Source organism: Anabrus simplex, chromosome 12 (genome assembly GCF_040414725.1).
Source record: "Anabrus simplex isolate iqAnaSimp1 chromosome 12, ASM4041472v1, whole genome shotgun sequence".
Taxonomy (NCBI): domain Eukaryota; kingdom Metazoa; phylum Arthropoda; class Insecta; order Orthoptera; family Tettigoniidae; genus Anabrus; species Anabrus simplex.
This window is the reverse complement of record NC_090276.1, coordinates 76957558-76983009: the sequence shown is the minus strand read 5'-3', so window position 1 is coordinate 76983009 and position 25452 is coordinate 76957558. Positions and strand designations below refer to the sequence as shown.

Genomic DNA, 25452 nt, shown 5'->3' with positions numbered 1-25452 from the left:
AAACCCGCTTAGTGATGCCCTGCACGTGTTCCCCGGGTGGTGCTAAGCGAGCAACAACAAATCGGCAGCCAAACTATCAACAGACGTTGATCTCCTGGCCAAATGGACTCAGAGAGAACTTCTGCAAATGGTCCTTCTCAGGACCAACCTGAAAAGATACTAGGACCTTCTTTACGAATATGCCAAATAAACATCGAAGGCATATCCAGATCGAAGAGTGAACATTTTTTTTAGAATCCTTCTTGAAAACAACATCAATTTAGTGACCATTCAAGAAACTCATACTGCGACTGAGGAACAGCTAAGATCAAAAGGCAAGATCCCTGGTTATATCGCTATTGGGACAACCTACCACCAGATGTATGGGGCAGCAACCTATGCTCGTTCGAATCTACGAGATGTTCGGCTCATTTCAGCAACGGTGACCGATGATGTTCACGTGGTAACTGTTGACATATCGGGCATCAAAGTGGTAAATGTGTATAAACCACCATCTGTGGCTTGGTCAAATGAAGTGCTCCTCACCCAGAATCATCCAGCAATATATGTCGGAGATTTCAATAGTCACCATCCGAACTGGAAATATGATGATACAGATGAATGTGGCTCTCAACTAGTCACCTGGGCTGAAGCTAATAATCTACACTTGGTTTTCGATGTGAAAGATAGAGGAACCTTTAAGTCAGCCCGCTGGATGAGAGAATACAATCCTGGTCTTTGCTTTGTCACTGAAAATGTAAACGGTATTGTCCTGCCTTCTACAAGGAAAGTAACAGAAAACTTTCCCCACAGTCAACACAGACCTGTCATGATAAATACAGGAATACAAATACCTTTGGTTAAAAGCACACCTCGACCACGCTGGAATTTCAATAAAGCCAAGTGGGATTGCTTTTCAGAAGATCTTGACAAATGTGTCTGATTCACACCGCCTATTCAGTCTAACTACGAACGTTTTGCTGGACTTATTATCTCAACTGCCAAGAAATATATTCCAAGAGGGCTGCAGAAAGAGTATATCCCTGGATGGAATGAAACTTGTGAGACTTGTGGAGATCCTGAAATAGCAAGTGCTGTGTTACAGAGTTTAGATGAATCTCGACAGCAGAAGTGGAACAATACGGTTGAGACTATGGACTTCAAACAGTCCAGCAGAAAAGCCTGGAGTCTTCTCAGGAAACTTACCGGAAACAGAACCTGCCACAAGAGAAAAGGTTGCATCACCCCCAATCTAGTAGCTGAACATATTGTTAATATGTCACGAGCGCCCTTTGATAAGAAACATACCGTCCAAGTAAAGAAGTTGCTCAAACAACAGAAAAGCAACTTGCAGGAGAACTCTATATACTCGGAACCATTTTCACATCTGGAAGTAGATACTGCTATTAAAAGCCTCAAACCTGGTAAAGCTGCTGGCTTTGATGGGATATTTCCTGAGTTTCTGATACATAGTGGTCCAAACACAAGGCTCTGGTTGGCTAAATTCTACTCTAATATCTTATCGTCTGGACATCTGCCATATGAATTCCGGGTAAGCAAGATCATTGCAATTCTGAAACCCGGTAAACCGGAAGACCAAGTCGATAGCTACCGACCAATAGCATTGCCGAGTGTTTGCTATAAACTCCTTGAGAGACTTGTGTACAATAGAATTAGTTCGGCCATTAATGAAGTGATCCCAGTAGAGCAAGCTGGATTCAGGCAGAACCGAAGCTGTGTTGACCAAGTGCTAGCACTAACAACTCACATTGAGGCTGGTTTTCAAAGGGGGTACTAAAACATCTGCAGTCTTTGTAGATCTAAAGGCTGCATATGATACTGTGTGGAGGCAAGGGTTGATGCTGAAGCTGCAACGAGTTATCCCTTGCAAAACTGTAACCACACTGATCAACAATATGCTAACCGAAAGGCTCTTCCGTGTCGTCATGTATGATGACAGTCGTCTTAGGAAACTAAAAAATGGCCTTCCCCAGGGATCAGTATTGACACCTCTTCTATCCAATCTCTACATATCGGATATTCCTGAGACAAAATCAGTTAAATTCTCTTATGCGGACGACCTAGCCATTGCCATTCAACATCCAGATCTCAGCCATGCCGAGGCCATCCTGACGTCTGACCTGAATACACTTAGCACTTACTTCCGAAACTGGAGACTACAACCCAGCATGAATAAGACAGAATCTGCTTGCTTCCATCTCCACAACAAGTTGGCTAATAAAAAAACTCCAAGTATGCTTCAATGGCTCATTGCTAAAGCACAATCCTAATCCAAAGTACCTCGGGGTAACGCCTGACCGAACCCTATCTTATAGAAAGCATCTTGAAAACCTTGAAAATCTAAGTTGAGATCACGTAATAATATTATGTTAAAATTGTGTGGAACTTCATGGAGTGCTTCAGCGGACACATTACGACGTACTGCGCTTGGCCTCGTGTATTCTGCAGCTGAATACTGCTCTTCAGTATGGCTTAATAGTTGCCACGTGAAGAAAGTCGATGTACAACTTAACACCACCATGCGTATCATCTCTGGTACTCTGAAGTCTACTGCAACGCACTGGCTGCCAGTTCTGTCCCACATTGCTCCACCAAGCCTGCGACGTTCAAGAGCCCTTGTTCAAGAATATGATAAGATCATGTCCAATCCAACTCTACCTATCCACAGAGATGTTGCAGATCTCTGGAAACAAAGGCTGAAATCCCATAAGCCACCAATGAAAACAGCTAAGAATCTAATGGATGCTGGTTTCAATTTAAAAGAGGAATGGAAAGAGCAATGGATTCGTACAGCTCCAGAGTGGCCAAACCTCTTTAATGCAAACCACGCCCCAGCTGGTTTCCCCATGGTGAAAGGAACTTACAATCTCTCCTGGTTTCCCCATGGTGAAAGGAACTTACAATCTCTCAACTCAACATGATTACTAGTTCTGCTGTATCATTCTGAAATGTGGACATGACCATTTGCACGACAGCTTTGTAACAAAACCGTCAGACGGAAGTATGGAAACCAGCCAACGATGGAAGAATTACGTCTAGATTGCAGATTGCATAGTCTGGTGACATACTGCGAAGTTCAAAGGAAGGCTCCCAAGCTAACTGTAATACAGCGGCACACAAAGTAGCACATACCTACTGGCTGACAAGTAGGAAGGACAACAGAAACAGTGATAACGGGAGCAAACATCTTGGACTTTACTTTTCATATGGAATTTTCCTCAATATCTTGTCAATTTAGCAAAAAATCCGTGAGAAGACCTCTTCATGGAGTGAAACATACATTTAGGATTAAATCAATGTAAAGGAGAACTTACAACACCATTCTTTTCCGAGAAATAGTTCTTGCGGAAACGGATCTGGATAGTGGTGGAGCTGCGACATACTTCCGTGGGCACCACCTGGCTGTTGGGCTTGGGAGGTGCTGCAAGCAATACAATCAAACTAATAATATTTCTGCCATCAACAAACAGAACAATATAATACTGAACTTGTCAAGAAAAATGAGATGAAGAGTGGCTTGCCCAATGTCTACAATGAGTGAATCCTTCTCCAAGATGTTTGTTATTGAATAAACACCACACACACAGCCTGTTCAGTCTACAAACTTGTGTGAATGACTCAAGAACCTTCACAGCCCATCTTACCTGGAAACATTTATAACTATTGTCACCTCTAGCTGGATTGAGACAAGTATTCGATCTCACCTCAACTGTTCTTAACCAGGTCCATCCAGTGTAATATGGGTCTTCATCAGTTTTGCCTTTCTTCTTTATTTAATAGCTTAACCCTGAATTTCCTCACAGTCCCTTAATCTTTTTACTTTATTCAATTTTCTTCCTTCACCATTACTGTTCAAGACTCAGATAAGATAGGGCACTCCACATACCAAGTTTATTCCTTAATCCCTCTTCTTATTTTAATTACCGTATTTACACGAATAATCCCCGCACCCTAACTTTAGGAAGGCTAAAAAAAAAATTTTAAAAACCCAACCAACCAACATTGACGCAAATAAAACCCACGCCCAAATCTCGTGCCTCAAATATTTAAAACAATATGCGGGGATTATTCACTTAAATATGGCACTTCTACACATGTGGTAAAGCCATGGAAAATAGAGCACATCAAATGGAGAGGTCGAGGACACGGAAGAGCAGCGTGGTAGTGGTTAAGGTACGTCCACACAAAGATATTTTCATTAACTTTATTAATAAACTTTGTTAATGAACAAATGAACAATGTTCATGAACATTTCTGTCTGTTAAAAAACAAAATAGCGTGTGCATTAACTTTTCGAGCATGTTGATAAACAATTTTTTTTAAACTTTTGTGTACGAAACTTTTCATTAACATTTTGTTCAACACCATTACAGGTCGATTGTTTGTGTTGTATGTCCGGCGCTCCCTTCTCGCTCCGCCAGCCAGCTACACGCGCGCCAAGTGTCATTCTTCTAGCCTCGACGCGCAGCCCTCAGTGCGCGTGCCTGAACCATCGTGTGTGTACTATAAAGAGGAACTCCCAGCCTGTCCAGATGCCCACTTGCCCCGGTGTCCAGCTCCAGAATACACCCTACGTCGAGCACGGAGGCTACTCCTCTTGAAAATGTGCTTCGGCCAGGTGGACTGAATTTCTGGCAGTACGAGGTATCACCTCTGGTCACCGCTCCTCTTATTCCGCTGCCCATATCCAGTCATACTATTACATACCGTTATATTTCCCTAATTAATGCAAGCTCCCTTGGTTTCGCCAAGTAAGAATTCTTCCAACATTGAACTTGCTTTTATGAACTCAGCAAGGAAGGACTTTCCAAAACATTTATGTCAGTACTTCGGATAGTTTTCAACTATCGACTTTTCTTATCATACGGACTATCTTTTCTAGATAGTAGTGGATGTAAATACTGTAAACTTGTATATAGTGTACAGAAGAGAGACTCTTTCTCAAGATTCCTAATTCATTTTGCTTCAGGTTAAATTTCAATTTTATTTGTGTAAATAGTGTATTTTGCATTTGAAGCGAATAATAAAGTTGTGTTTTGTAAATCTCAACCTTGGTTACAACACAACTCTATGGCGACGAGGTAAAAGAAAAATGAACGCAACAAACACTCCAATTCATCGGCCCCAGTCACCAACTCTGTGGCGACAGGATAATAACATGCAATTCATCCACTCCTTCACAACGAGGTACAGCAAACTCAGTGCCCTCATACACTTAGACATTGGCGACGAAGTCAATCAGTGCTCAGTGTGTCGCCCACTCAACAGACATTCCACAGCTCTCTGCTGTGCGCTCCACCTGTGTGGCACGCTCCAGCGTGTTTGCTTGCTCTCTCTCTCACTCCCAGCATATATCGGTCAAGGTCGCGCCTACACCAAGTTCTGACACACAGCTCTCCTTGCTCTTTATTGCACGCATCTCACCATGGCTACAGCTGAGCAACTCGCTACGGTATTCCAAGCCTTACAGCAGCAACAACAACAGGCAGCATTAATTCAGGCTATTCAAGCTATTTCTGTCTCTACACAGCCATCAGCTATTCCTCCGTTCTCTGCTTTTGATCCGGCTAAGGAAGAATGGTCAGTTTATTTAGCCCGCCAACAACAGCATTTCATCTGCCATTCTGTCACAGATGATCAACGCCGCCGCGCACTATTTCTTAGTTCGGTTGGCAATGCTACGTGTGAATTACTACGTAAATTAGGTCCAGAAGAAAACCTTTCTGAGGTACCATTCGCACAGCTCCTGGCCCGTCTCACTGAACATTATGCCAAAGCTCCTCACGTAGTGGCTGCTCGCTATAAATTTTTTCAGAGCAGAAAGCAACCCCATCAGACACATACTGAATGGATAACTGAATTGCGTGGTCTAGCTAAACCCTGCCAGTTCATATGCTCCAAGGACGGTTGTGGTTCACCCTACACTGATTCTCTCATTCGGGACATGGTAATTTTACATACTCCTGAGGACAAGATACGTTTTGACGCTGTCAAGCAGAGTAACCCTTCTTTAGAAGACGTCCAGCGTATTGCTACGGTTTATGAGCTTACTACCAAGACTGCCGCAGCCATAGCTTCTCCACACGAAGTTGCTCAAGTCTCGACTCAGGCCCGCAAGTCCTCTGCTACAGTGAACCGTCCAGATAAGGCGCTCTCTACCAAGCATTCTCGCCAGGTTCCCTCTCGTAATGCTACAAGGAAGCCCAATTCTAAAAGCACCTCGAAACTCCTGCCTTCCTGCCGAGGCTGTTTCAAGCATCATGAACGTCGTGACTGTCGTTTTTTCAAAGCCACTTGTGAACGATGTAATAAACTTGGACACATTAAGACTGTATGTCGGAGTTCGCTCCGCCCTGCTAAGACTCCTGCAGCACGCCCGAAGCATATACAGCCCCGCCAAGACATGGAAGTTGATCAGATCAATCTTATTCTTCCCACAAGGAATTCTCACAAGATCATCGTTCCTCTCTCATTCTCTACTCGATCTGTCGATTTTCAATTAGACACTGGATCACCTGTCTCTATTATTAATCTGGCTACCTACCATGACTTAGGTTCCCCTTCATGCTCTCCAGCTGACATCCAGCTTGTGACGTTTAACAAAAAAGAAAATTGACTTTAAAGGTCAAATCCAGCTTCAGGCTAGTTATAAAGGAATTCAGAAGGCCATTCCTCTTCTCGTAGTTAACAACTACACTGCATCCAACATTATGGGCATGGATCTATTTAACTTATTTGGTTTCCAGATACATGACAACATTAACGTTGTATCTACATTGCATCCTACTTCTGACGTTACCGATCTCCTAAAGCAGTTTCCTGAAGTCTTCGACTCTCAGCTCGGAACAGCAAAAGACTATACAGCTCACATACAGCTGAAATCCGGAGCTAAGCCTCGCTTCCTCAAAGCACGCCCAGTACCCCTAGCACTTCAAGACCCGGTCACGAAAGAATTAGAAAGATGGATACAAACTGGCATTGTGGTACCAGTTACTTCTAGTCAATGGGCTACTCCACTAGTGGTAATCAAGAAACCTGATGGTAATGTTCGACTTTGTGGCGATTTTCGATCTACAGTCAACGCACAACTCGACACAGATATCTTTCCTATTCCACGTCCAGAAGACTTATTCCGTCGTCTCGCTGGTGGACAATTCTTCTCTCGAGTTGATCTTAAAGAAGCATATCTCCAGCTACTTTTAGACGAAGACTCTAAGAAATTTCTAACACTCAACACTCCTCTCGGACTGCTCCAGCTCCAGCGGCTCCCATTCGGCGTTTCATCCTCAGCGGCTATTTTCCAGCGCTATTTAGCTCAACTCACTGCCTCCATTCCCGGTTGTGCCAACTACCTGGATGATATTATTGTTACGGGAAAAGATCATCAGGAACATCTAAACAATCTACGCCTCCTTCTACAGAAATTGAAAGACAATGGCCTACGAGCGAATCTCGCTAAATGTACATTCTTTCAGCCTCAAGTTCACTACCTAGGACATATACTTGATAAGACTGGAATTCGCCCTAGTGCACAGAATGTCTCAGCTATCGTCAACATGCCAGCACCTCAGAACCTCAAGCAGCTCCAGTCCTTCATCGGCAAAGCGAACTACTATAATAAGTTCATTCCCCGCTTCGCTACAGTGGCAGCTCCATTAAACGCTCTACGTAAAAAAGGTGTTAAATTTCAATGGACTCCGCAATGCCAACAGGCATGGAAAACCATCAACAACGCCTTAATTCAAGCTATACAACTCACTCATTTTCAGCCCGACAAGCTCATCACGCTAGCTACTGACGCTTCAGACTACGGTGTCGGTGCCGTTCTCTCCCAGAAGGATCGTCATGGACGGGAATGCCCCATCGCTTTCGCTTCGAAAACACTTAATGACCATCAACGTCGATACTCACAGATAGAGAAAGAAGCTTTAGCCATCATCTTTGGTATTCGCCGTTTCAATGAATATCTCTATGGCAACCATTTCCTGATCATTACTGATCATAAGCCTCTCGTACACTTATTCCATCCTGGTAATAAGATCCCTGAGGATTCCCTCAGAAAGCTTCAAAGATGGTCCATGTTCCTTTCTGATTATTCCTATCAGATTGTCTATCGAGCCACATCCCAGCATTGTAATGCTGATGCCCTCTCACGCTTACCAGTTGGTCCTGATACTGCCGTCGATTCTCAAGAATCTGAATGTCTTCAGTTGGACATAGAACTTGAAGATACTGTCTCCAGTTTTCCTATTGATGCTACCTGCATAGCTAAAGCTACGGATAAGGACAGTACACTTGCTACTGTGCGTACTTACATCCGCAACGGTTGGCCTCTTCAGGGCAATCTTCCCGCCCACCTTGCACCTTATCATCGTATGCAGCATCGTCTCACGACTCGTGCTGGAGTCGTACTCCTAGAAGCAGGCACCATCTTCCGAGTGGTTATCCCACTTAGCCTACAGAAACAAGTTCTAGAATTATTACACCAAAGCCATTGGGGTATATCCCGAACGAAGCAACTAGCACGTCAACACTGCTACTGGCCCGGTATTGATGCCGCCATCGAAAAGCTCATCCGTCATTGTGAACAATGTCAACTGAATCAGAACGCCCCGTCTTCTGATCTAGCTTCATGGCCTCCTGCTACTACTCCATGGGAACGAGTTCACATCGATTTCGCAGGTCCTTTCCTCAATTCCATGTGGTTAATAGTCATCGATTCACTATCGCACTTTCCATATGTAGTGGATATGCATTCGACTACTACGACCGAAGCTACCATTCGTGCTCTACAGAAAATATTTACTACAGAAGGCTTACCTCAAGTACTCATTTCGGACAACGGACCTCAATTTACAGCTACTGCTTTTAAGAAATTTTGTACATATAATGGCATTCGTCATATCCTAGCACCGCCTTTTCACCCTCAATCTAATGGTGAAGCTGAACGATTTGTACAAACATTTAAGAGAAGTATGAAAAAAGCTGTCTCTTCAGGCTTAACTAAAGACCAAGCATTGCTCCAACTCTTAAGCAACTACAGAACTCTGCCCGGCGCTGATAATATCACTCCTGCACAGAAGCTCCATGGACGACCTCACAGAACTTTACTTTCTCTGTTCCAGCCTCTTCCGGCCCAGTCTCAGACCTCACCAACGAAGTTCTCAGTCAACGACAAGGTCTACACCCGGACATTCAGGTCGAACCCACTCTGGATACCTGGAGTCATCTGCAGATCTTTGGGTCATCGTCTCTACGAAATACAGACTACGGAGAAACGTATCTGCCGCCATCAAGACCAGATACGTCTGCGCTACCGCCCATGTCCAGCTATTGATTCTATGACTCAGCCACATAAATCTATTGCTGAACGAGCTTTAGACCATTTAATAACCATGGGTTCCTTTCAGGACGAGACAGCGCCACTCCGCCCGGTCCCAGCTCCGGACAATCCAACAGAGACATCAGCAGCTCCGGCCCAGCATCGCAGCCGCCGCCAGCGCCGCCGCCGTTTCACGCCGTACCGGCGTATTTAGGAGGGGAGGGTGTTGTATGTCCGGCGCTCCCTTCTCGCTCCGCCAGCCAGCTACACGCGCGCCAAGTGTCATTCTTCTAGCCTCGACGCGCAGCCCTCAGTGCGCGTGCCTGAACCATCGTGTGTGTACTATAAAGAGGAACTCCCAGCCTGTCCAGATGCCCACTTGCCCCGGTGTCCAGCTCCAGAATACACCCTACGTCGAGCACGGAGGCTACTCCTCTTGAAAATGTGCTTCGGCCAGGTGGACTGAATTTCTGGCAGTACGAGGTATCACCTCTGGTCACCGCTCCTCTTATTCCGCTGCCCATATCCAGTCATACTATTACATACCGTTATATTTCCCTAATTAATGCAAGCTCCCTTGGTTTCGCCAAGTAAGAATTCTTCCAACATTGAACTTGCTTTTATGAACTCAGCAAGGAAGGACTTTCCAAAACATTTATGTCAGTACTTCGGATAGTTTTCGACTATCGACTTTTCTTATCATAAGGACTATCTTTTCTAGATAGTAGTGGATGTAAATACTGTAAACTTGTATATAGTGTACAGAAGATAGACTCTTTCTCAAGATTCCTAATTCATTTTGCTTCAAGTTAAATTTCAATTTTATTTGTGTAAATAGTGTATTTTGCATTTGAAGCGAATAATAAAGTTGTGTTTTGTAAATCTCAACCTTGGTTACAACAGTTTGCACATGGAATACAGTCTGGTCATCACTAACATTAATAGTCAGAAGATAACTTTTTTCCCCCCATGACAGTTAATAGATGCTGTATATACACAGGATGTCTGAAAATAAGTTACAGAAATTGTACGAGGACCTAGTGCTTTGAAACAAAAATAATATCCAGGGTATTTTATTTCCTCCTAGCGAAGGCTCACCAGAAAATCGTAAGCAACTTTAGCGGTATATCGTAGAACAGCATCTGACCATCATGCGCTAAGGTATCCTGAACCGACTGCCGTACAAAACTGAAATCCTAGTAATAAAATTTCTCCCGGTTTCGGTTGAGCACAATGGATTTGTTTTATGAAACATCAGTAAACACATCACATTTCGTGTATGTTAATGTGCACCACACTATAAAATAATTACTGAAATGACATGCCCACGTAACATAAATTATATATAGTAATAACTCGTTAATTCAAAGTCGTTGGGATGCAAAAATTGGACTTCGAATTACGTAATTTCGAATTATCCGCCAACTCTTAATTCAGAAAAAAAAAAAAAAAAAAAAAAAGCATGATTCAAAGACAAGGAGAAATATAAGCTGGCTCCCCTGAGCAATTCCTTTATTCATTGGATTACTGAACTGAATGCATTTTAGATGTCCTGTACTTGCACAGAAAGTGCCCGACGCCCTTAAAACGTTGTGGTTTATTGAACTTTCCTATGACGAGCGGAGAAAGTCTTTCACTTCTGTCTGCATTCGAACACAGTACAGTGACCCACCTATCCTTGTACGATTTCCCACCATGGTACTTATCTCGTAATTCAGAAATGCGAACCCTTGCTGCGTCACAAAATATTCTAAGACGCATTAATGCACGCAATCACCTTGATTCACAGTTTAAACCTTTCTAATGGCTTGGAAAAATCTATTCCCGAAATGTATCCAACAACGTGGATTTATATTATTCAAATAATGCACTTGAATAAATCACTGGCAAACATAACCTCACGCATCGAAAGAAAAAAACCCACGCACGATTCAAAGACAAGGATAAATTGTGCTGGCTCCCCTGAGCAAGTCCTTTATTCACTGGATTACTGAATTGAATGCATTTTAGATGTCCTGTACTTGCACGGAAAGTGCCTGATGCCCTTAAAACATCGTGACTTATCGAACTTCCCTATGACGAGGGGAAGAAGCCTCCCGCTTCCGTATGCATTGCAACACAGTACAATGACTCCCCTTGTATGATTTCCTGGCTGGCACTTCCCTTCTATAAAACCGTAACTCCGTTTGGGCTCGACATTAGAAAAAACAATGCAGTTTCATCGACACTGACAATATTTGGTGCGTACAAATTGATTATATGAGCCACGCTTATTCGCCAACTGTCGGCACCGCTGGTGTTCACGGATTCTGCTTCTACGCACACTGCCTGCTAAGTGATATTATGGTGTTCCTTAAAACGCTGAATACAAAAGAATTACAATTTTACTCAAACTTAGCAAATATGAAGCACACTGCAGACACACTGAAGTGAGTGAAAATACTGAAATCTACCCCAGCACATTCTGGAAGACGCGTTCTATCATGACGTGGATAAATTTTGAATTTAAATTACTCTGAAAAAATTACTATTTTTTTAATATAAAGGCAGTTCGAATTAAAAGTGGGTTTTGGTAATGGGACCGACACTATTCTTTGAATTACGAATTATCCGTATTTTGAATTAAACAATTTAAATAACATGTAAAACTGTACCTCATGTTTCCGGGAACGAGACCTTCTTCGAATTAGGTGGGACTTTGAACTAACCGATTTCGAATTATCGAGGCTCTACTGTACACTGGAAGCATATCCTGTTGTTTTGACAAGTATTACAGGCTACGTTTAAAGTGGTGGTAGCGGTGGAGGTGGTAATTACTGTTTTAAGAGCAAGTACAACTAAGCAAACATCCTTTATTAAGACTAATCAGAGAGAAAAAATGGAAGGGATCCGACATCTCGAAAAATGAAGATATCGGCCAAAGATAGACACAGGCCACGAAGGCGTGTAAATGAAAGACTCCCTAGGTCTCGTAATCTAATAACGTCAGAGTCGGAAAAGAACAAGAGTTGAACAAGAATGGTCAGATAGAATAGATGAAAGTGAGGAGCCTGATACAAGTAAGTGGAAGTAATGTCATGTGTCTGCTAAGGGCCCCGTGGCTGCAACCCACGCTCTGAAGTTGAGAGTCACTGTATCCTAGGATATAGGCTAATAAAACTAAGTGCAAGGTAGTTCCATACGTTCCGTTACGTTTTGATAGGTGTTCATCAGAAATGTACAGCACTCTTAATGTTAAACATCAGCTTTAAGATTTCTTGACATAAAAGACAGGCCTTTACAGCTCGACTTTAGAGTTGTTAGGCCACTGAGGAGATACGTTTAGCGACAACTGATTTCTGTTAATGTTTATGTATTGTACATACTGTGAACATTAACATTTTTATTTCAGTTTTTGCAATGTGTTTCACCAGCTCAGGGCACAAACATGAAAACAGGAAATTATGATTTTTAAATTTCTCTTGTCCACTCCCCTCTCCTACATGTGTTGAGTCATGCAATGCACTCTACAGTATTCTTGCCAACTGCACAACACAAGTAAACAGCTGATACCATGTGGTCTTCAGTCACACGCTCATGTCTGTACTCAATTCGCTGGTAGAGATTTTGATCATTTCTGCATACCCCATGCATCTTTCTTGGGTATTTTGAATGCTAATATTAACACTCTTCACCGTTAAAGTTCTGTTGCGCACTGAGTGCACTACATCACAGGACATAGAGATATGAACCAGTTACCTCTTTCCATTAACTAAACCGTTTAGGAAATAATAGATGGCTGATCCTCTCTTATATTATTGGGTTTATTATGCCCTTAATTTTTTGTGACTTATTTCCAGACACCCTGTCTATATATACACATCTTCATTACAGACTGCCATGCCTCACAGCATTCAGTGTGCCCTAATTTTAAATCGTTAGAAACTGAGTAAAAGTACAAAGACAGAAGTTGGTAGAGGGGCTTCATTCGCCAACTCATCATATAGATGGAACAACGTGGGATATGTATGTGTGTATGTAGAAACTGAGTCTAACCATCATCATCTTGGTCTCCCTCTACTTCTTTTACCCGCCATGATAGAGTCCATTATTCTCCTAGGTAACCTATCCTCCTCCATTCGCCTCACATGACCCCCACCACCAAAGCTGGTTGCTTTATGTGTACACCTTCATCAATCGAGTTCAATCCTAACTTACCTTCTATCTCCTCATTCTGAGTACCCTCCTGCTATTGTTGTGATCATTTTTGCTACTTTCATGGCTGTTTCTTCTAACTTATGAATTAGATATTCTGAGTACACCCAGAGCATAATGGTTTGAAAACAGACCGATGTAACGATAAGTTTGCTTGGGAGCTGACCTCTTTCTCACAGAATATTAATGGTTGCTAGTGGATACAAAACAAAATAGAATGAAACACTAATAATAGCTGTTGACTTTACTGAACAATGCGATTCCAAAAATTTTGTTTCCATTTCCAAATACTGGAAATGGAAACAAAATTGTTAATCCTGGAACACAGTATACGAAACATAAAGCAGTAAGAAATCACTGCTGTCAGTTGTGAAGAGCCAATATTTTATAAACTAAACTTGGTATTTTGCGCTGTCATAAGAACTATGTACACTCGTTACCAACTGCTTGAAGTTCTCCAACTCTCCCACTCAATGATTCTCATTCCCATCTGCTTGCTAGGATACAAATTTACTTACCTAAGATCGGCATAGTCTGTTTCCACGTAACTTCCGGACCATAGCCCACTTGAGTCACAGCCTGAATGTGGAATTTGTAAGTCTTTCCTGGAATGAGATTCTTGATTGTCCCACGGAACTCATTGGGCTTGAAGTCTTGTACCTCAGTGTGAGCTGATCCCTGAAAAGATAATAACAGAATTGTTCAGATCCTTCAATACATGAAGCAACAGCAAGAAGAATCATATCACTAGAACGTCTTTGGCTGCCAACCCCACATGGTGATCGTCAAGGACAATCTCCACAAAGATGGGTACTTTCCTCATCAAACCCAACAAGAACATAGAAATGAGTTTGTTAACAAACGGATATACAGGAACTAGGATTGACTCGTCTTCCCACTCTGACCTGTTTCTTTACATCTCCACTATGCCCACGAGGGTATACCTGATCTTTGTGGAGTGTGTTCGAGACATTGAGGAAAGAAGAATTAATGTGTGTCAAAGTACTAGAAACTTCATTTGCTTACAACTGAGTACTGAGATTTGGTTCTTAAGTCTCTTTCTGACAGGAGGTCTTGATACTAGAGTCTACCCATCTCGTTGGTGCTCCTTTTCCTTCCTTCTACAAAGGTCGATCAAATATAAACGGGATTCTTAAAGTTCCTGAATATCAACAGTTGTTAGGACTGGCCCCACGCTTCTGCTATGCTTATGCGGGACCGTTAGGAGTGGAGAGAGCGTGCTGTTAGATATTTCCTGCTGTTTCGTCAGTAAGGCTCACAATGTCGGAGCAACAGGTGCATCCCTCCACTGTGCAATGCATAATTATAAAATTTCTTGCTCGTAAAGGCATTACAGCGGCAGAAATTCGCCAGAGATTGACTTCACAGTTCGGTGATCAAACACTGTCAAGGACATGTGCGTTTGCCTGGTATAAAAAGTTCAAGAAAGGACGAGAATGTGGGGAAAATCAGCAACACGATCGCCGTCCTTGGACCAGCATTACAGACGAAAACATTTGTGTGGTTAGAGACATTATTGACGAAGATAAAGACATTATTGACGATGATAGACAGGCACCAGTATCTGAAATTGCAGAACAAGTCGGAATCAGTTATGGGAGCTGTCAAGCAATCATCAAATGACCTACAGTTCTGTAAAGAGTGTTCCAGATGGGTCCCTCGCCTTTTGACCGAAAATCTGAAGTTGAGACATTTGGAGGCTTACAGCAAGGTTTGCGGAAGAAGGTGATGCATTTCTGAGTCGGATCGTCAATTGCAATGAAACATGGGTCCAGCGCTACACTCCCAAATCCAAACAAGCCAGTAAGGAGTGACGGAGAAAAGGGGAGGCAGCATCAGTGAAAGCCAAGACTAGACTGTCAGCTGGCAAGGTTTATGCAACCCGATTGGCGAGGTATTTTGCTGATTGATTTGTTGCATGAGCAACGCACAATCAATGCTGCTTACTACTGTGAGTTGTTGAACAAGGCGAGGGGGGATGCCACGGCCCCATACTGCAGCTCTAACTCTCTCCAAGGTACAGGACGTGCACTGGACTACACTTGATCCTCCTCCTTACAGCGCGGATTTATCACCCTGCGATTTCCATTTGTTCGGACCGCTTAAAGAAGCTTTAGGAGGGCAACAATTTGAAGATGACGGGTATGGAAGACTTTGTGGGCAACTGGCTGGTGACACAACCCTATTCCTTTTACAATGAGGGCACCAAAAAGCTGCCCATACGGTAGGACAAATGAACTTCCAAAACAGGAAACTATGTGGAAAAATAAATTTGTAATTGCCTTGCATTTTTCAATAAATTCATTTAAATAAAAATAAAATCCCGTTTATATTTGACCTCTCCGTGTACATTGCTCCATTCATCCGGATATGTCCAACCTTTAACTTCTAGCTCTTCAAGAACTGATGCACTGGTGCAGCGTTCTGTCCAAGATGTTTGTAGGACATGGCAGTATAATTCTACCCTCTTTCTGTCAGCTGCCTCAACAGTCATGTGACAAAGTATTAAACAATTTCAGTTTTGTGATCTTTTGTGATTTTCCAGATCTTTTCAAATTGCCAGTCATCGTGTGAGCCATCTCTTGATCTTGTCCTTCGCTTGTGTGAGGCACTGTGTTCTCCCACAAGCTTCGCTGTACTATCACCTTCAGCAAAGACTACTAATTTCTATTGTATAATTATTTTTATAAACTACTTTAAATAATATTTAAACACAAACAAGTAAACTGAAATTAGAAAGGCATATTTTCAGTAAGTGAGAATACTTTTCACTCTTCTGACAACAAGAAGTTTGTGGCAAAAATGCAGGAAATCGTTTGAATTAAATCTTAACTCAAACATTTTAAATGAGTCTTTTAGTTTTCTCAGGAACTGACCATCTAAATTTCACACGTGCTGGTGCAGGGAGCAGTATTTTTTGTTGCCATTATTAATCTGTGTCGATTTAATTAAAATATTGGATCAAGATGATAAAGGTTTAAAAGAGCTAACCCAAGCTCACGATTAACCCAATGGCTGCCAAGATCCGATGTAAGCCATTTCTCTGTGAATCGTAAAACTATCATGATCCAACAAGATCCGATGCCGTAAAAGCCGGTTTTCAAATGCGTTTCTTCGGTTTTAACACAACAGATGACTCGCGTATGCATGTTGGCTGATCCATGGTATCTCTAACTACAAGTTGATACCATTTTCTCTGTGACAAAGAGAATATAACATCCTTATTTTCTATTTCCTTGAGAGGTTGGCATGAACTGGCCATGTCATGTACGCCATGAACTTTGCCCGGCAAGTTTGTTTGATTTTACAAGTTATAAATCTCATTGTTGGGTCCGTATTGAGCAAAGTATATCTTTCTAAAATAATTTTTTGAGTCCATCTTTTCAAATATTTATGTAAATCAATAAAAACATAATCTATTGAAAAGGTGGATTAAAAAAATAAAAAACTAAGAAAAGTTTGTTTGACACAATGTATTGCTTTTATCATGGGGTTTTATATTGTTGGTTTTTTTTTTCTTATGTGAATTTGTGTAGGGTAAGATGGTAAAATATTGTTCGGAACACTTAAGTTAAAAATACATTCAGGCTTCATTGTTAGGAAGTGACAGTGAGACAGACAATGACAGTTCATGAGACTACTACTGTCAAAAGTGAAGACAACAATGATCTTGATGTTAACCAGGGAAATGCAAATCACCATGATGGCGAACCTAACCTCAATTTTCAAATTCAAAACCTAAAATCATTTGCACATTTTTAAGAATAGAGATTTAAAGCATCAAAACACAACACAGTTTAGTGATTTGAACAGTGACAGTAACATGTGAAATAATTATTACTATGCCAAATACTAATTCAAACTCGCAAAATTAATTACAGAAAGTAGAAATTAATAATTCATTAATTTGTTTTAACGTAAAGACATAAGCACCAATAAAGTAAATCACAGGACATAAGCATGGATATATCATGAATCATAAAAAGAAAAATCATCTATATAGCTTCAAAACTGAGGCAAGTACCTTATATTTTGCCTTAATTTAGGTTGGCAGTTTTAGGAGTACTACAGCATTTGAGCTTGGCAGGGAAAGGTTTAAAACAGATTATAATGTGGAGTCCCGCTGGCAGGCTAAAATAAGAAAGTGAGATGATTATTGACAAAAGGAACACTTTCACCCTATCAATGCAGTAATTAAAACAGAGGAGTTTCACAAATAGGAAAAGTCCTCTCATTTTTAATTACGGCGTTGATGGGGTGAAAAGTTCCTTATGGGGATCACTAAGTACCTAGGTGTTAATATAAGGAAACGTCTTCATTGGGGGTAATCATATAAACAGTACTGTTAATAAAGGGTACAGATCTCTGCATATGGTTATGAGGGTATTTAGGGACTGTAGTACAGAAGTAATGGAGAGGGCATGTAAGTCCCTGTTAAGACCACAACTAGAGTATGGCTCCAGTGTATGGGACCCTCACCAGGACTACTTGATTCAGGAACTGGAAAAAACCCAAAGAAAAGCAGCTCGATTTGTTCTGGGCGATTTCCGACAAAAGAGTAGCATTACAAAAATGTTGCAAAGTTTGGGCTGGGAAGACTTGGGAGAAAGGAGACGAGTTGTTCGACTAAGTGGTATGTAAAGACAAAGAATGTTACAAGTGTTTCAATTTCCACCTACTCAATACAAAAAGAGATCTTGTAATTAAGAATTAAATCTTATCATATTAATTCCAGGGACATGTTTCGCCCATTATACGGGCATCTTCAGCCATAATCTCAAACTTGTAAGGTGAATAATCAGGATCCTGATTGCTCTTACGAATGGTAAAATGAGGGTACTGATGCAGGTGCTTGTTTAACATAAACTTATAAGAATGTCCTTGGCAGACTTTTGTGATATTTTAAATAAATTCACCTTACTACCAAACCGCATTATGTGCTTATTTGACATAACTAATATGTACCAACCAAAGAACCTGTAAATATTATCAAAGACAACCTCGCAAAACACAGCAACCTCAGTAAGCTTGAATTAGAAGACTTCATAAGAATCCTAAACTTTGTGCTAAAAAACAATTATTTTACTTTTAACGGTAAAATTTACAACCAGGATGGCCTAGCTATGGGAGATCACTTATCAGGCATCTTAGCTGACATCTAATGGATTCATTAGAACTTCATAAAATAATGACTAAAATAAAGGGCCTTAGCTTGTGGTTTCGGTATGTAGATGACACTTTGTAATAATAAATAAAGAACTCAATAATAGTAACAAAATTTAAATTTTTTTAAACAACCTAGACCAAAATATTAAGTTCACCAAGGAGGATGAGGTCAAGGGATCCTTAAATGTCTTAGATGTCATAGTAACACACCTCAATGGTAGCTTTGATTTCCAAATTTACAGAAAACCTACTCACACCCCAACAACAATCAAAAATACATCTTTAAATCCTAACTCCCAGAAACTGGCTACCTGTCACAGTTTAATTTAATTTAATTTAATTTAATTAACACCCACGAACTTAAAACAGAATTAAATTATATAAAGGATTTAGCAAAAATTAATGGATATAAACCCAAAATGATTAACCGTTTAATCAACAAGGTCAAATTTAAATTAACAACAAACCTCATCCCTGACAGACCCAAAATATCCAATTTCATCACCTTCACCTACAACAATCTGAACTTTCACCAGGTCTCAAAACACCATTAAAAAAAAAAAAAATTTAAAAATTTAAAAAATACCAGTTCAGCTTTTAGGACAACAAACACTAACCAAAAATTATTTTTCAATCACAACACAGTTGATTTGAACAAACACATTTACTCAGGCTCACGCATATACAGGCTCACCTGCATGCAATGTAACTCCTCTTGTATCAGTCAAACAGGGCGGAGTTTTCACGCTAGGTACTTAGAACACTATAATGCCAACAAGCACAACAAATTTTTGGCTATGAGCTCCCATATGAAGGAAACAGGGCACCATTCACAACTACAGAACAAGACCTCACAATTATTAAAAGAGTAGGTAAAGGAAAACTGATGGAACGAACTTGAAAACATCTATGTATATTTAGACCAATACTACAACAAAAAACCCAGGTTATTATGAGGAAAATCACCTCAAGCCAAACCCATCAAAAACTAATGTGTGCGCCTTCCATTTAAAGAACAAAGAAGTCCTGTGGAAGTTCGTGTGAATTGGAACGGAACAGAGCTGGAACATAGCAACATGCCAGTTTACCTTGGTGTTACCCTGGATCAAAGTTTCATCATGAAACTGACTAATGCGTAAGGTAACTGGTTCTGGCTGGGATGCCCATCCCCAGACAGTAAGGACAACTGCCCTAGCACTCTGCTACTGAATATGCTAGTCCCGTGTGGTACAAATCAGCTCACGCAAAGAAAGTCGGCATTGCCTTGAATGAAATCTGCAGGCTAATCACAGGCTGTTTAAAACCAACGCCCACACAGAAGTTGTATTCACTTGCAGGTATATCCCCACCTGATATTAGATGTGAGGTGGCCGCTAATATCGAGAGACAAAAGGTTTGCAGCATCTCAGCCCATCCCCTTCGTGAACATCAGCCACCACCAGCTCGACTGAAGTCCAGGAAGAGTTTTCTACAGTCTTCTGTTCCACTTGATTCTGACCCAAAAAAGGCCAAGGTTAAGCTATGGAAACAAAGGTACCCAGATCATCCAGAACGTGTTGAAATTGAAGAAAAGTTGCCACCTGGTCACGAAGAGGGATGGTGTATATGGAAGTCGTTAAACAGACTGCAGACCGGCATTGCAAGATCTAAGGACAATCTTGTGAAATGGGGCATCGTGCATGGCGGGGACTCATTATGCGAATGTGAAGAGGAACAGACTTCTAGGCACCTCTTGCACTGTCGTCTTTGCCCAGATTCATCTACAGGGTTGGAATTGGCACTGGCTGGAAACAATGCCATCAATGTAGCCAAATACTGGTCACAACTTGTGTAAATAATGTATATATAGTGTAGTACCAATATAATGGTCCGTTATTGGACATTATAAATTTTCCAGCTAACTCATTCTTGGTTGCCTGCGTTTCGCCCTCATGTGCTAAGTTGGGCTCATCAGTTGGTCCTTAGCACACCTACCAAGACGCAAGGCTAGTGCATATCGTGGAGGCCACTGCATAGGCTACTTGAAGCCACTAGCAGTGACAATGCACTTTGGGAGACTATGTCTCACTTCCAAAAATTGATGCCTGCCTGGCCATCAGATGATATAGATGTTAATTCCCATAGGGAACATTATATTGGTATTATAAATTTACTCATTCAGGACAAATATTTCATGTTCCCTATGGGAATTAACATCTATATCATATATAGCGTAGATATTTTCATGTAATACTTCCTTTCCCCTTTTTTTGTTTTTATGTATGTTCTTCCATTTGTTATACTTCATATGCAAATTTTTCAAGTGCTTCTTTCATTCATAACTATATATGATTAATTTGTTCATGTACATCTTTCATGTTCAGTATCTCTTCCTTGTATAATCTGGTACCTCTGACACAAATAAATAAATAATAACAACAAAAATCTAAACCTCAATGATTTAACTGAAGTCAAAAATCCATTATACAAAGTCTTACCCAAATTATTGCAAACACTAAATTTAAAACAAAGCAACATTCTTAAAGATCTTAAGTTAACATGTTCTAGAACCCCCACTAGTTTAACGAACACAACTCCCTCCCTGTCCGCCTACGCAAATCTCTCGCAACCAATAACACAAACTTAATACCCCACCTAGCCCCTCGCCTCCAGCACACCCTCCTCCGCCAATCTCACATCAATACAACACTAGAAGCGCAAGTGTCAGTCATTCCAACGCTACCACAGCAACTGATTAACACCATAACAGTCAAAGAGATTAGTGAACATACACATACGCTGTTTTTCTTTGACTGATTGACATCATTACAGACGAAGGGGTAAGAGATTATACACTCACAGTTTTTTCTTTTAAGCCCACCTTCTCTATAAATTTTTTCCTAAGTACTTACTCTCCTCTTGTTAACATCCCACCACAAGCTCTAATCAACATCAAAATACCTTCGACTTTCGCTCCTTCACGCTAAGATAAATACAACTACAGACCCTTCTACAATGTACTTAAAGAAGACCATTGACTTATCTTAACATCTTCAACAACTTCAACAGTCTAGCAGCTTTACTTTTTTCTCATCCTCCACTATAAAAAAAAAACACATTTCTACTTCATTATAAAGATTAAGCTGTTCATGTTCCAAATAATTTTTCTTACACAATCAACAAGTATTAGGCACATCAAACCAGATTCCATTCAGCATTCCAAGGAATATAATCTTGTAGAACTTGCGACATGCAGCTTGATATCACAGTTTTAACCAAGGACATTCTTATAAGTTTATGTTAAACAAGCACCTGCATCAGTACCCTCATTTTACGATTTGTAAGAGCAATCAGGATCCTGATTATTCACCTTACAGGTCGAAATATGTGACATTTAGAGACTTTAAAAATATAGATTTCCATCACCTACAAGAAGATGCATGTAAATGTCCTTGGGGTGATATAATACTAATGAATAATATAGATGAAAAACCGGAAAATATTAATTCTCATATTCATGCACTTTACAATAAGCATGCTCCTAAGCGCTGTGTGAAAGTAACACACCCGCCCTGTCCGTGGCTGACAAGTGAAATCAAATCTCTGATGGCTCAGCGTGATTCGTTATATATTTAAAGTTAAAAACTTCATTATTGTTCCGTATTGAATAGAGAAATAAGATGTACAATATTATAGGTTAGGATCCACCTTTCAATACTCCGTAATAAGATGGTAAAAAGTAGTTACAACCTGTTTAATGGGACCGGTTTCAACACATTTTAAGTGTCATCATCAGCCAATTTGCGAAGATCTTAAAACAACTAGCACATTGAATACAGGCAAAAAATTAACATTGTATCATAACGTAGCAATTCAGTAAATGTTCAAAACACAATAATCACAGTCAAGAGAGTAAACAGAACATCACTATCTTGCGCCGAAAACAAATATAGCTGAAGTTCATAAGCAGGTCAAATATTCGCTTATGTAAAGTCGTTGCTAGGCAGGTCTTGTAGGCATTTGTTTCTCCGGCCGAAGAGCAAAAGGTGACGTGAATGAAGTCCTAGGAAAACAGTGTAGGATTTAATTTCGTCAAATTTCAAAGTGGATATATAGGTTTTATAAAATAATTTAAAACGTTAAAAAAGAATAAAGCCAAATAAAAAATATATTTAAAAAATAGGAAGAAATAATGAAAGAAATACGAGGTTCAACTCGAAACAACTTGCCGTAGTAATTGATAAAGAAATGATAAATAGAGAAAGGGGGGGACGTTAATTAGAGGGTGGTGATGGTGGTGGTGGTGGTGGTGGTGGTTATTGTTATTAGAGGAAATACAATTGGGCAACAATCCTTAATATAATAATAATTCGAAGAAAAAAGAAAAAGAACCGACACTTCGAAAAATGAAGATATCGGTTAAAGGAAGACAAGGGCCACGAAGGGCGTGAAAATGAAAGACTCCCTAGCCCTCGCAAACCTAATAGCATCGGGGTCGGAAAAGAACAAGAATTGACCAAGGGAGGTCGGACAGGATAGATGAAAGTGAGGAGCCTGGCACAAGTAAGTGGAAGCAATGCCAGGACTCAGCTAAGGGCCCCGTGGTCGCCAACCCACGCTCTGAAGTTCAGAGCCCCTGGGGGATGGAGGATGGGAAGGAAAGAAAAAATGGAAGGGATCCGATACTTCGAAAAATGAAGATATCAGCCAAAGGAAGATAAGGGCCACGAAGGGCGTGAAAATGAAAGACTCCCTAGCCCTCGGAAAACTAATAGCGTCGGGGTCGGAAAGGAACAAGAGTTGACCAAGGGAGGTCGGACAGGATAGATGAAAGTGAGGAGCCTGGCACAAGTAAGTGGAAGCAATGCCAGGACTCAGCTAAGGGCCCCCGTGGTCGTCAACCTACGTTCCGAAGTTCAGAGCCCCTGGGGGATGGAGGGTGGGAAGGAAAGAAAAAATGGAAGGGATCCGATACTTCGAAAAATGAAGATATCAGCCAAAAGAAGACAAGGGCCAACGAAGGGCGTGAAAATGAAAGACTCCCTAGCCCTTCGGAAACCTAAAAGCGTCGGGGTCGGAAAGGAACAAGAGTTGACCAAGGGAGGTCGGACAGGATAGATGAAAGTGAGGAGCCTGGCACAAGTAAGTGGAAGCAATGCCAGGACTCAGCTAAGGACCCCCGTGGTCGCCAACCCACGTTCCGAAGTTCAGAACCTCTGGGGGATGGAGGGTGGGAAGGAAAGAAAAATGGAAGGGATCCAATACTTCGAAAAAATGAAGATATCAGCCAAAAGAAGACAAGGGCCACGAAGGGCGTGAAAATGAAAAACTCCCTAGCCCTCGGAAACCTAAAAGCGTCGGGGTCGGAAAGGAACAAGAGTTGACCAAGGGAGGTCGGACAGGATAGATGAAAGTGAGGAGCCTGGCATAAGTAAGTGGAAGCAATGCCAGGACTCGGCTAAGGGCCCCGTGGTCGCCAACCCACGCTCCGAAGTTCAGAGCCCCTTGGGTGAGAAGGGGGAGAACTGAGGAGGATCAAGGGGGGTGTTGCGGAAGGGGGAAGTGGCATGAGAGGGTATTGTGTAAATTGTGAAAGATTGATTCCTTATTTGTTGACTTCAGGTTATTTAAAAAGGAGATGAGAAAATCGAAAAGGGGATTGGGTTTCTCAGAAATATCATTCAGATTAAGATTTGGATTGAAAAACTGGTCAAGGTGTATAAAACAGTTTTCGGTGATGTCTAGGAGAGGGCCTTTATTTAGAGTGCTGAGAATTTCAATATCCTGGTTTATTGTAGTGAAAGCATGTTTTGTGTCATGTATGTGTTGTCCCACTGCCGAAAATCTGTTGTGCTTTATTGCATTAACGTGTTCAAAGTACCTAATTTTGAAGTTGCGACCAGTTTGACCTATGTAAGAAGAATTACAGTTGTGGCACTTAAAACGGTATACGCCTGATTTAGAAAAGACACTTGTTCTATTTAAGGAGTGGGAATTATGTAATAATTCAAGGTTTCTATTATTAGTTCGAAAAGAAATCATAGTATTATGTTTTTTGAAGACATTAGCTATACTATAGGTATTTGCATTGAATGTGAATGTGGTGTAAGCTTCCACTTACTTATGCCAGGCTCCTCACTTTCATCTATCCTGTCCGACCTCCCTTGGTCAACTCTTGTTCCTTTCCGACCCCGACGCTTTTAGGTTTCCGAGGGCTAGGGAGTTTTTCATTTTCACGCCCTTCGTGGCCCTTGTCTTCTTTTGGCTGATATCTTCATTTTTTCGAAGTATCGGATCCCTTCCATTTTTCTTTCCTTCCCACCCTCCATCCCCCAGAGGTTCTGAACTTCGGAACGTGGGTTGGCGACCACGGGGGTCCTTAGCTGAGTCCTGGCATTGCTTCCACTTACTTGTGCCAGGCTCCTCACTTTCATCTATCCTGTCCGACCTCCCTTGGTCAACTCTTGTTCCTTTCCGACCCCGACGCTTTTAGGTTTCCGAAGGGCTAGGGAGTCTTTCATTTTCACGCCCTTCGTTGGCCCTTGTCTTCTTTTGGCTGATATCTTCATTTTTCGAAGTATCGGATCCCTTCCATTTTTTCTTTCCTTCCCACCCTCCATCCCCCAGGGGCTCTGAACTTCGGAACGTAGGTTGACGACCACGGGGGCCCTTAGCTGAGTCCTGGCATTGCTTCCACTTACTTGTGCCAGGCTCCTCACTTTCATCTATCCTGTCCGACCTCCCTTGGTCAACTCTTGTTCCTTTCCGAC

At 41.4% G+C, this 25452-nt stretch overlaps 1 protein-coding gene across 1 annotated transcript in view; it reads right to left on the bottom strand.

Moving 5' to 3' along the window:
* Ptp10D (Protein tyrosine phosphatase 10D) overlaps positions 1-25452 on the bottom strand; it is a 398723-nt gene that overhangs the window by 79686 nt on the left and 293585 nt on the right. Inside the window, exons 20-21 of the mRNA XM_067156405.2 lie at positions 14035-14194; positions 3315-3421 (exon numbers count right to left, since the gene is read on the bottom strand). Coding sequence (XP_067012506.2) covers positions 3315-3421; positions 14035-14194 — 267 coding nt within the window. The remainder of the gene's footprint in view (positions 1-3314; positions 3422-14034; positions 14195-25452) is intronic.